Below are 12,925 nucleotides of genomic sequence, written 5' to 3'. Positions count from 1 at the left end.
ACGCAGTAACACTCCGACAGACGTCAGAGTGGTCGCTGCCTGTTTTCCGTGCAGCACTTTTGAAATATTCCGTGACTACTGCTGCTACTACGTGCCGTATGTTTTTGTGCGCACCATCAAGCGAAAGATGCAAGGATTTGGTGCACAACTAGAGCAGCGATGCAAAGGTGAATTGATTTGTTCGTAGCATGACGCAGAGTACGATTTATTCAGCCGTCACTGAAAGGACAAAACACGTACGTTTGTTTCTTCATCAGGGGCTTAAACTACCGGATGGCGTGCAGGCTCGCCGTCGAGGCTCCCACAAGCCTTGAAAAGGAGTTGCGCTTTGATGACTTCCTTTCGGTGAAGCGCACATTTTAGTGTACAACATGGGACGCCACGGCCACACTGTCTCTTGTTTGATCTTACTTGCACTATGCTTGGGGTTGACAGTAGGCTCATTTCTTTACTGTGATCCACCAAACTTCGCTAAAGGAAAGCATGCTGTAAAGAAGATGCGCGTTTCAGGTAAGATTTCAAGATGTGTTAGTTGCTCTTGTGGTTCCATATTCCGTGTCAATAATGGCGTTCTAACAAAGAAAAAAACAGTTCCAGCAACACTGAATGTAAACACTGGAACTCGAAACCTCACAAAAAATAAACGCAGGCGTGGTTGTTGCAGGCATTGTGCGCACGCAATCATGGACACCTAATGTGAACTTGTAATTGCAGAACATGTGTCGTTGCGAGCTTCAGTGCAACATTGGTGAATGTGCGTTATGTTGTGTTGCAATAGCAATTGTAACGCCCCGTGTGAACATCAGTCATCGGACATATTGCCCGCAAAATGGCACACCGCGGTCTTTCCTCTTCGCACATTGGAATTCACTTTTATTGGATGGCACTAACCAGCGTGTGCGCGACCAAAACGCTCATGGCATGCTAGTGACGCGGTCGAGTAGCTGCGATAAGTTTATACGAGTAACTGGCAGTTTTGGAGCGCTGACGCATAATACATCGTAACGCCCTCCTCCAGCAGGGCTAGGAGGCGTTGAGGTCAACCAGAATGAGCGGATCAAGAAAATAAAGATCCGCAGTTCGTGGCTTGCGCTCGAAAACTACATGGTTATCAGACTGGTTTCGAAAACTAATGAGTCAGACGCCTTATCCTGGCGCACATTTCTACATTTTATTGCGATAGCAATTATATGGACACTTCAACCGGATTTCTGCAGTCGGCGTCGCTGTCGCCGTGAGGTTCCGTATAGATAAAATCTTCGCCGCGCGCCGTATGCCCGAGCGGAAGCGTGCGGGGGCGCGCGCTCTCACGGAGAGCGAACGCACTCAATCTCCCACGCGCAAGCAAGGAAGCGGGAAGCGAGCGCCGGAGGGAGCGGGGGGGGGGGGGGGGGCGCACTTCTACTCTGCCAACAACCGCGCTCGTCGCTCGCCCGCACCGTCTCTTATCTCCACACGTCTCTGACCTTTGTATGCGCTGTGCATTCGCCGCTCAGTTTTCGTTTAAGCGATAGACCCCACGTACCTTCGCCCGCTGCGGCGTATGCGCTTGCTGCCAGCGTTTTGACAGTCGTTGTCTGCAGTCATTCAGTGTGATCTATTCATGTTTGTTTGTGCGCGCTCACACCACGCTTGTTCATTCAGTTAGTAATAGCCGGGCCACATTTTCCAGCGCACGCTACACATGCAATGCTGCCCGGATCGGCAGTGCAGCGCTACAGGTGTGTCCCTTCGCACGCGCTGGTCACGGGAAGCGCTTCTCATCAACACGACGCTTTCACACGCGCCTTCTCGTGGTCATCGAGTCTCTCTTCATGTCGGTCTACTTACACCGCAGCACACCTGCTTACTTAATCAGCTCATGTTTACTACAATTCCTATTGCTACCAAAGCCGCTCACCTTACTTCGTATGACATTGCTGTGTTGCTATCGTATTCATTGCTTCGCCCTTAGGGCGAAACTGTGACATTTTTTTTCTAAGCAACAATAAGAAAGGCCCAAATATTGTGCACTCATATATGTCGGAGATGTGGTTCATCTTTGAGGAAATGACACAAAAGAATAGGACACTTAAAGCTCGAGGGCAGGCCATTGCCACTAACAACTTCATCGTCAAGCCTTATGTGCCTTCTTATTTTGGGCTATTTCCTCCTAGATAAGCTCGTACATATTAGGCGAAAACATAACCCAGTGGCAAGTATACTGTCACGGCATATAAATAATATCTCGGCTCAATTATACCTATATTTGCCTATAATTTGGTTTCTTCTCTCAATGTATTCTAACCGCTTACTAGTTAAGTAAGCTTGGTAATATTTTGGTCATATCTATTTGGTCACGAGTCATGAATATTTAATCGCAAAACAAAGAAGGTTACTTCTCATTCGTTCTCATTAGAACAAGCGTAGAAACCCGTGCAATTTGAAACCATTGTGCAGGATAGAACGTGGACGCATAGCTCAGTGGTGGTCATACAGAGAATTTTAAAGAGCCACAAGCAAAATGTACAATTTCTTTAGGGCCATATTAAACACGGTAAGCACAAGTCCTTACTATCTCTGGAGTGTTTGTCCTTAATTCTAATAAAAAGTATTCCAAAATAGGAAATGCACAAGCTTATACGAATTGCCTAGTATGAAAAAGGTTGATGTAGTGGGCGCACATCTTTTCAACTGAGTGACAGCATAATTCAGCTTTGGTACACAGCGGTAACATTTAGTCCAAGAACTTGTGGTTAACAAAACACAGCTTCACCATCCTTGATCAGAATGCTGTGAATAACCAATCTAGAGATATCGCGAACAGTAGGCCTACTGCGCTTGTCCGAGAAGTTATTCCGTCCTTGCGTTCTCAATATCACAATCTTTAGTGCTCAAGACGCGTTCTGATTTGAGTGGAGTTGTCCTCTATAGAAACGCTTTGTGACTAACGAACCCCATAAAGATTGAATTTTACGCCGCGTGCACCCAGAAATTCGCAGTCAAGTGAGGCTCCCTGGAGTCGGCGCCAGCCAATACGTTCTTAGAAATCAGTGACAGACAGTGTCAGAACGTCTGAACTAGAACATTTCTTTATAATTACAGATCGCAAATGGAACAAACCCTTTTGTGCAGAACTTAATTAATGCTAATCCCTCCGACCGTACAGCGTGAGAAGGCCTGCCAAGATGTCGAAGACATTCTCTAGGAGATACCATTTATAAACCATCCACCATTGCTCATCACGTGTCAAAATCCAGCACTGCTAACAAAACTCCATTGATCCCGTCGTATCTCTGGTTCTTTTTTTTTAAACCTCGGTCCACGTAACCTGGGACACGCAGTATATGCTGTCGATACCACCTAGCGAGAAGAACGACAACAAAAGCGCCCCATCTCGCGTTTAGTAACCACAGAAATAGGTGAGGCGTGCAAAAATAATGCCTAATTTATTCCTTCATTTAATTTAATTTATTTTATTTTATGCTTACTAAAGAAAAGCATACAGGACAACATGAAAGCCAGGTTCAGAACATGCTCACCTTAATGTAGAATCGGTAACACGCCGACGCCGAATGAAAACCGGGTACAATTTTTATTTGGCGCGTGGCTGTACAGGAAAGGGTAGATAACGGAGGTGCTGAGATTTTCCCGCATTTGCAGCGCAGGAAGGTCAGTGGTGAGTATAACAGCGTTTGAACCATTTTAAACCTATAGCATTATTTTTCCATCTCGCTTTCATATGCTCGCCACCCTTCCATCTTCCTAAGGCACAAATGTGTATCGAAAACCCTGAATTTTACTTGAAAAAAAAAAAAACACTACAACTATGCAGATCTCACGCGCACAAGGGGAATCGGCATTATGCGAAGCATTTTGCACGTTGAACCTATCCAGCTTCATTTAGAGTTCTTGGAAGCGTTCCTAGATGGACCACGTGTTTGTGTAAGGCGATTGTGGGTGGTCGGGGTTGCATTAAGCAAGCACGCTGGTCTATCTGGTAATGCTTTGCAGAAGCCCATACGATTTTGAATAGCCCCCTATGCCATCATATGTGAGGGGGGTAACTGCTGATGTTCGCCACCTCGTGTGGGAATGGGAAGGGCTCAAAACATTCCGGCGGATGTAGCGGCTTAAGGAAGTGACAGCGTTTCAGCGTTCGATCTGGCCGCAGACTAATGTTAAAAAGACACTTTACTCACTATTGAGCTTTGCAAGCGAAAATACCATAGTCAGCGGAACTTATCTCCCTTGCCCAATAGGCCTAGAGCCATCGTTTAAATATGTTCCTAACTATCTCTCTCTCTCTCTCTTTGTATGTGTAAGGCAAGCAGATGTGTATGTGACGCGAACCTGTGTGATGACGATGATAGAATGACGGCGATGGTATGACGAGTAATTTTGAAAAATAAAATGCTGCGCGTTATTGCGAAGCGGTTACCATATCCATCTCCTAACTGCAAGTTGCCACAGGGCCATGAGCTAGAATTCCTGTGGTGGTGCGGCGAAACTTTGTTTCTTTGGTCTATGGTGATGGTCAAACTGCAGATGAGACTGCCTGGCGACAAAGACTCGGTAACGACAATGACTTGAAGACGGCCGTGGTCGTCGGCGTAACGAAACGAAGGGACAGATGCGCGGACGGACACTAGGAACCCCGTTTTGAGCTTTAAAAACTTCTGTCTCTGCAGAAGTAAGTGAGAAAACTGGGTTGTTAACCACAGAAACCTGCGGTCGGATACGAAAGAGGTGAACTACATTGGGGTGGGCGAAAAGCGATGTGAAAATGTGACACAAGGATAGGACCCGAAGCCAATGTGAATTATTGCGCTCGCGGGGACAGGGCTACACATTCGAAGGGGACTTTAGGCAAAAATGACACGACCGCGAGGCCATGTTAAGAGGTTCAATACTTCGGCACACTACTTTCGCTTTTGAGACTCCGAATAGTACATCAAAAGACATGCACTAGAAGGACAGGACAGGTGCTGTTGTTCTGTCTGTTAGGATAACGCCTGTCCTGTCACTCTCGTCAGCCGATTCTGGTACTATACGTAACTAAAATCATCCTCAAACTAGCACGTATTCGTCGGTTCTGTTACTTTCGCACTTCCTTATCACAGTACTGCGTAAGCTGTCTCTGTACCACTACGCATTAAGCACACACCCACACGCACATACGCAGAGGCATGCACATACGCACACACAAACGTACGCACATGTACTCTCCTGTGGCATAAGAACTTTCTTTGGGACAAACTGAAACAGGCTGAGTTTAGTTTCTGGCTCTCGGTAATGTCGGCGGCCAGTTCGTGACATATTCGCCGAGAGAAAATAGTTGTTTCGATGTGGCCTAACACTAACCGGGGATGTACTAAGACCCAATATGACAAGTTGTAAGTGATGGTTTGATGCCACGCCATCGCTACGATGCAGGTGCCATGACCACATTGATGAAGAAATATGGAAGTTGCTTGAAGTCCCATTCCGCAAGAATGCTGTTCAGGGTAAGCGCTTAATTCCTAAAAGTCATTGCTTCTATACTGACATTGCCGGACGCCTCGGCGCCTTGCTTTCTTTGAGGCGCATCAATGCAACAGAAATAACGTTAACAGGTGAACTTGCCTGGCCTGTAGAGTTGTCCAGTCGTAAAAAAACACAATTTAACCACACCGTATTCATCATGCTACTCTCAAGTGAGAGTAAACGCCCAAGGCGCTTCTGCAGCTTTCTTCTGCCCTTCGACTGGCATCAGACGGGTGTTTAGAATACTTCATCCAACCTCATCAACAACTGCACAACTGGCAGCGATTGCTATTGTTATGAATTACGTACACGAAGAATTTAACGCATTGAAGGTCGTCAATTTTACACACTCCTGTGCTGCCTCAGCAAACTGAGATGCCGAAAGCCCAATTTTATGCAGTATCCAAGAATCAGCCGGTAAAATTACTTCGCGTGGAGTGTCCCTCATTGCCCAGTGGATACCCTCGCACGTGGGCATCGCTGGAAATGAAGAGGCTGATCGCCTCGCTTCAAGTTGTGCCCACCACGAATGTGGCTGCCCTGACACGCCGACACCTCCTAAAGGAGCACCTAGACCGGCGTGTTGCAGACGGATCGTTCCTTCCCCGCGTTGGTGGTCGAGGCTTGCCCCGTCGTGCTAGAGCTCCATAAGAGTTGGATCTGTGTTGCTGCGCGAACGGCTATACTGACAAGGACGTATGGAGAGCCCGTCGTGTACGTTTGTTGGCTCCTATGAGACACTTGAACATCTCCTTTAGAGTGTCCCGTATTCGTTGAGCAGCGCGCATTGCTAATTAACGGGACACTAAAGGCAAAAATTATTGGTTCTGTATTAGTAGATTACTCTTCTACAATACAAACACACCACTCTTAGCGCGAGAAGCCGCTTGGTAAGCCAGAAAGAAACGAAAAACACAGAAGGCGAGTGGTGACGCTACCTTGAAGTTCCCGCACCAGCTAACTTTGACGTCATAGATTTTGACAGCGTCTTCGAGGTCTCAGTTAATTCTTTAGTGGTAAAGATAGACTGCATTCTGTTCTAAAGGGGACGAAGACTGAATATATGGCAAGTTTCGCGAACTTTTACTGAGCAAACGTGGCCCAAATACGAAAGTTAACATTATAGAAGTTGTGACGTCAACCTGAAGTGGTGACGTCGGAGTTACCACGCGAAATTCAAAATAAATTTACTTTCACCTTCATTTTCTCTTGTAATAATTGACCTATTGCAGTGTAAATAACTACAGCATAGTTTGCTAGGACTACTTTATCGGTCTAAGTTTATTGTTTTGCTTTAGTGTCCCTTTAAGAAATGTACACTTATTGGGATGCAATGTGTGGCCCTTGACGATTGCCGTTTTCCAAGGGGCTGGGCTGCTTGACGTGTCCAGGCCCATCGAGCCCTGCTAACATTTCGGAAGGACACTGACTTGGCCTCCCGTTTATAGAGATTATTTGCGTTTTTGTTTTGTTCTGTCTGTGTCTCCATCATCTCTTTATTTCATCTTTTCTTCACTCCTATTTTCATTTCCTCTATTACCTCCTCCTGAAAGAGTAGGCAGGCGTTGTGCCCCTCTCGGTGGCAGTTGTCAGCTTGCTCTCTCCCTAATTCCTTCGTTTCCTTGTGCGTATATGTGTACAAACCAAATAATAGCAATAATAATAATAATCGTAATATTAATAATATTCAAGTTCAACTACTTGTAGCATTCGCTACAAGTATTTGGCTCTTTGGTAGAAGAAGAAGCTGAAAAAAGTGATCAACGTCAACGCTGTAATAACTCTCCTTCCAGAAATATGGTTTCGGCTACAACTTGACAGCCTGCGAGAGCGACCTGAATCACGATGAGATCTGCAATAACCCTGATCGAGTTGCTGAGGTGAGCAGACGCACTTGTCTTTTAGTCTTTTCTCAAAAAAAAAAGAAAACACGGCCACGTGGCTACAGCCAAGAGGGAGTTTTCCCCCTTTTGTAGTTGGGCTCAGTTTTTATTCTTGCACAGAAGATATGCGCCTGTTTCACTTATATTATCAGGCAGTTTTGATGACGATTTCCTTGCTAGCGTAGTTATTGGCTAGTCAGTTCCAGTATAAGAGCTGAAATGGTTTCAAACAGTAAGGTCATCAGACTGTTCCAACTGTAAAAATGTCTCCTTGAGCCGAAATATCATACCAAGACATTCATAAAAGCGGTCACTAGTTAGCGCAGATGGTGGACTCTCCGGGGTGCCTGCGTCGGGAATTGTGTAGCGTGACGTCGATAATCTACTCCTTTGGATAGGGAGCTGCTCATCTGCTTAACCTCGCCGTCATATACGTACCTTGTAGTTTTAAATAAAACAAAATTGCCATTTATAGAGCCGACAGTCGAGGAGCTTAGCAAAGGCCCACCAAGCAGTAAGCTCTCACACCGGCACCTAGAAATGCGAAACGCCTCTCTATGCGGCATGCGCAGTCGTGCTTTATGCTAGCATTAGTTACTATATCATGTTATTTTTATTTTTATTATTTACACTAACTTTTCACGCATGCCTTACTAGTAGCCCGTTAGTCTATCTGGTTCTTAGGCTCGGGGTTACTGGATAAACCAGAATAAACGTCAGCCTGGAATATAGGTCAACCCCTGACCTTAAAGGGGGGGAAAATGGGAAAACATTCTTAATCGAAAAGTACCAAAATACTGATCATCAGTTTATTGCATCGCTTATCCGTGATCCATGCTCCAGTTCGCGTGTCTGTCTCCGCTTGAAAACAGGCCATACAAACGGCGCAGCTCTCATTCGCCGGAACTATCTACACTTTCATCGAATGATGACTGCTTCCCGCTCCCCGGTTTCCGCAGAGCGTCGTCATCAGTTCCGTCAAGGGCATTGCTGACCGAGCCCTTTTATGAAACGGCCACCTGGCGCTGAGAAACCTGGCATTGACTTCGGCATACCCCAAAACCTTCATTTTGAAAGCCCCTGAAAATTGGTGAAACGTTACGGTACTCATCTTGAATGACACACACCACAGAATAAGAAAACCACACCGGCCACGTGACACAACAATAATGTCCTCTTTGGTTTCTGCGCTAGCGACGCGCACGGCCGTGGTTTAAGAATCTTCGTTTCCGAAGACCCACGATGAATCTTCGTTTCCGAAGACCCACGATGCCTATACTGAAGGCATGCAATCACTGGATACAGGTGGTCCAGTAGTTGTATAAGGCGCTTCAATCTGGCGCAGTGTCTGGAGCTTAGTAAAAGAACCAGCGCTTGTGTACTTCAAATACTGCTCAAATCCAGTGCTTAATGTAGCTCTACTCCTCCTCAAATTCGGCGCTTGTGTAGATAAAATCCAGCGCTAATTCAGCTCCACTGACGTGAAACCTGGGGCAGTGCGAAGCAGTGATGCGCCGGTGTTTCCCTTATGTTAACTCACTGTTGGTTTGGACTGCACAAGCGCAGGACTTGAGCAGGATTGGAGCTACATTAAGCGCTTCATTCAAATTCTGCGCTTGTATAGTTCAAATACAGCGCTAATGCAACTCCACTAAACTGAAACCTGGGGAAGTGCGAAGCTGTGATGCGCCGGTGTTTCCCTTGTGTTATTCTTGTGGTATACTTGCATAAGTGAGCAGGAAAGGAGCGCTTGTGGGGTTGTTACGCCCTCTCTCGTGCTGCGCTGGTACCAGAGTGGCGTCTCGGAAGCGATTTTCACGAGTTTCTGCTAATTCCCGCATATGCCTGGCTCATACCCACATATCCAATACGAGTATGCGCCACACGTGATTTTATTATCGTTAATCGTGACGTAACTGATGAGCATGTGATCATGTTATTGCTATCTTGATCTATTAATCATGTACATTCGTACCCTTCCATGCCAATTTTGGTATATACCAAGTGAACGAGACGGGAGTTTTCGACAGAAAGTGCTTCACACTTAATAGCAACGGGAGCCGAGAACGCGGCAGAACGTGATCCCAACGCGACCGCGTGTGGATACGGCTATGGCTATGCGTTCGCGAACGGACACAATACACGGTACCATACCAATACTCACGATGTGCTAGAAGCTGTTATATAAGACGAGGAACAGGAGCAACGTTATCTCAATAAATTTTTTCTTTCCTTTATTTTTTTCCTTTTTTTTTTGGGGGGGGGGGCGGAAAATCCTGATTTCAAATTGGGTTTCTACGATACACACGGTTGCGTGGTTGCGCCTTTTAAACCGCACTACCTTGATGGCCAAATTAACGCTCAAAATTTGTCGTTGGAAAGCTATCTTATGCTTGCGCTTCATTTCGCTTTTATGAATTAAAAATAAATTTACATAGTGAAAACTTATTAGAGTTGGAAGAATGAAACCACGTTACAATAGTTATCATTCCCCTGGAATACGTAAGCTCTTACTGTTAGCTAGGCGCACACATCTAACTTGGTTCAACTTGGCCTCTCTAACTTTGGTCTCTCTACATGAATTCCATAATTTTTAACGCCTATTGCATGCATGGGTACATCCGCCGTAACCTCCCCCACGCACCTGTCTCAATAAATCTACTCATGCACATGACATCAATTCTCACTAAGTAGGATTACGCGGTATAGGATAAGCTCCGAGAATCTGACTTATGCCCTTGAATTATTCCAAAATTATTTTGTTCACTTCATTCTTCATAAGTACAACCGCCAAGCAAACATAAGAGTTATGAAGGACTTGCTCGAATTGTAGCCTCTTGCTTCTCGTCGTAAGCTTTTCTGTCTGTGTTTATTCCACTGTCATATTTACTGATGCCATTCAGTTTCAGTCAAATTCTCCGATTAGGGGAACTTCTTCTAGTTCGGGATATATTACCGTGCTTTAGCGTTCGGGTATTATTACTCGCAAGCATCAAATGCTACTTAGTTTTCCTCGCGCCTTGCAATATTTGAATAAGGGCCGAATGTCAATGCTGAATTGAAAGAGCATACTAATGCGAATTTCTCTCTCATTTCTTGCAGTATTACGACTGCTTTTTCAAGCAGCACGCCTTAGTGTTCGTAAGTATCATTGACTGATATAAATTGGTCCGGAGACTGCGAATGATGATTTTCTCAAGTTTCCTTTTCCGGAAACTACTTTACGTGATGCAGAGATGAATAGTGGTAGGACAAGAAATGTCGCTGACGCCGCAGTTTCGACATGGGTACTTGCCTTCGTCAGAGCAGGAGCTGCTTTTGCTGTACCCATGTGAAAGCATTGGCTCCAGCGACATTTTTTGATCTATTCTTGAGTTCAAAGTACAAATTGTGCTGCATTGCAACTTCGTTAAGCGACGACAACGTTACCTAATGGGAACAAAGTTGTACAACAAGAACAACATGAGTGGCAGAATATTGTTTGCCAAAAATAGTGTGCTTAGCCATTTTAAATAGGATATGCAAAAATCATAGATAATAAATTATGATTTCAGTTGTGCTTGCTTTTTTCCTGAAATCAGGCAATTTAGATATGTATACCGCGTTTAATAAATGATAATTGCCGGAACACTGTAGTAACCCTAACTCTGTAGTCGTAATACATTATACCGAATCGTACTCAAAGCCCCCATTTCAATGCTCGTACAACCATCAATACATGACCGCCAATGACCGCTAGCATAGCATCGATGTTTTCTTAGTGATGCTTTCGTTGGCATTAAATTACAAACTTAGCAGAGTCATTGCCATTACTGTTGGACTGCATCTTATCGGGCAATATAAGGTTTAGAATTGCGCCAATCGAAGTGTTGTATTTTGCCGGGCTATATAGTTGAATGGTTGAAAAAGTAAGATCTGCTGCATAGTATCTTTTTGGGGCGTTGTTAGGAGGAAATCAAAAAGTGGAATATGGGGACGTAGCAGCTTAGAATGTAGTCAGAAAGTTAAATCGAAACATCACGTCTGTTAGATGCAAGTTCTAAACAAATATCCACCACCTGATCGGCATATTCAAATCATCTGGGTCCCGTCACATTCCTCGCACCCAGGAAATGAGGCTGCCCACAATTATGCCCGAGGTTTCGTCAGCCGGGCGGTGGGAGGCCTCGACCTGGGTTCAGCGAGGGATTGCATGGTGACTTTCCATGAAATTACTATGCACTACCGCGAAGGTAGACAAAGATACCCTCCTCCGCATAAATCACTGAATAAACTGCAACAGGTGACCTGGAGACAGTTGCAGACTGGCTCTTTTTCCAACCCTTACAAGTATTCACTAATATATCCGGGCTGCTTCTCACCTAAATGCAAGAACTGCGACGCTTATAAAGCGGACCTGACAGATATATTGAGCGACTGCCCCGGGCTCAAAACCTAAGGCGGAACTCGAACTTAATGACACTTGAGACTGGGAGGTAGCGGTGTCCAGCTCGGATCCCGCGGTCCAGCTGCCTACCGTCAACTGGGCTTTGGAGGTCGCCGAAAGTCAAGGGCTTACGGCACTTCACGCCGCCTAGCAGAAGAAACCGAGTAATTTAAATAACTCTCCATCTGACTAAAATAAAGTTTTCCCTCCTCCTCTGTTAGATACCAGTTTCCTGTGCGGAGCACTGCTGAGATTTTATTTCTGAGATGCGTCGTAACTTGCTGAACTGCGTGGTCATGACCAGACTTGCTGCCATATGTTGAAGCTAACCTGCCCGATTAGTGCAGTGAGCTAAGAAACGCATGTGTGAGCCCTCTTGATTTTACTTTCCTAACAGTTTCTATGCTATGCCGTTTCAGCACAACGTTAATGCCACAGCTGAAGAACGGGCCAAGATGAAAACTTTCTGGGTCGGTATACCTTTTGACTTATAAATTCCTTGACATACCGCCTCGGTGCTCTGGTGTAAGCAGTACGATTTCGTCCATTATGATTCGCTGTGAAGAATGTTGCTCTTTGTTACTGAATGAATTGGCGAGCTTGAACGAGATAATGCTGTGCCTGAATCGTAGCGCAATGTAGCGATCCATCTGCTCAGCGTTAGCGAAGTCTTTTTGAAAAGTCGCCACGTCACAGACACCAAAGTTTCTTATATTTTCATTAAGCCGCATTGCCTACCTGTCTGATATGGGCTTCAATTAGTTTCTCTTTCCTGCCCCCGCTTCAATGTGGCAAGAAAAGTGCTCGTGACTGTGCTTGAAAAACTGGACACAGAGGAAAAAGTTTTAGGACACTGGTCCAGACGGGTTTCGGCACTCAAGGCCTTAAGGACTTTGCTGAAGTTCCTAAGGGCTTGTGAATTGTGCGACCGCTTTGAACGTAAATAGGCGTAGGGTCGCGTTATTGTGTTAAGTTTCTTCCTTGAATTTTTTTTATTGTTTCTTCGATCACCTTTTATTCCTTTACCCCTTTCATCCCCAGCACATGGTAGCCAGCCGGCATTTAGACTGGCCTAACCTCCTTGTCTTTCTTCCCTTTCTTTTTTCCTTTC

At 45.3% G+C, this 12,925-nt stretch overlaps 1 protein-coding gene across 4 annotated transcripts in view; it reads left to right on the top strand.

The window, feature by feature from the left end:
• Positions 1–354: 354 nt before the first annotated feature.
• Positions 355–12,925, top strand: part of LOC119462826 (uncharacterized) — an 88,694-nt gene continuing 76,123 nt past the window's right edge. Inside the window, exons 1-5 of one of the 4 annotated variants that reach the window (XM_049671926.1) lie at positions 355–510; positions 5,416–5,486; positions 7,299–7,385; positions 10,491–10,529; positions 12,234–12,284. In XM_049671926.1, coding sequence (XP_049527883.1) covers positions 372–510; positions 5,416–5,486; positions 7,299–7,385; positions 10,491–10,529; positions 12,234–12,284 — 387 coding nt within the window. In that variant the 5' untranslated portion in view covers positions 355–371. The remainder of the gene's footprint in view (positions 511–5,415; positions 5,487–7,298; positions 7,386–10,490; positions 10,530–12,233; positions 12,285–12,925) is intronic. The other 3 variants (XM_049671925.1, XM_049671927.1, XM_049671928.1) reach the window with 3 other exon arrangements.

Source organism: Dermacentor silvarum, chromosome 8, assembly GCF_013339745.2.
Source record: "Dermacentor silvarum isolate Dsil-2018 chromosome 8, BIME_Dsil_1.4, whole genome shotgun sequence".
In the NCBI taxonomy this organism is placed as follows: Eukaryota; Metazoa; Arthropoda; class Arachnida; order Ixodida; family Ixodidae; genus Dermacentor; species Dermacentor silvarum.
The sequence above is the reverse complement of the archived record's forward strand: the minus strand, read 5'-3'. Positions and strand labels throughout refer to the sequence as shown.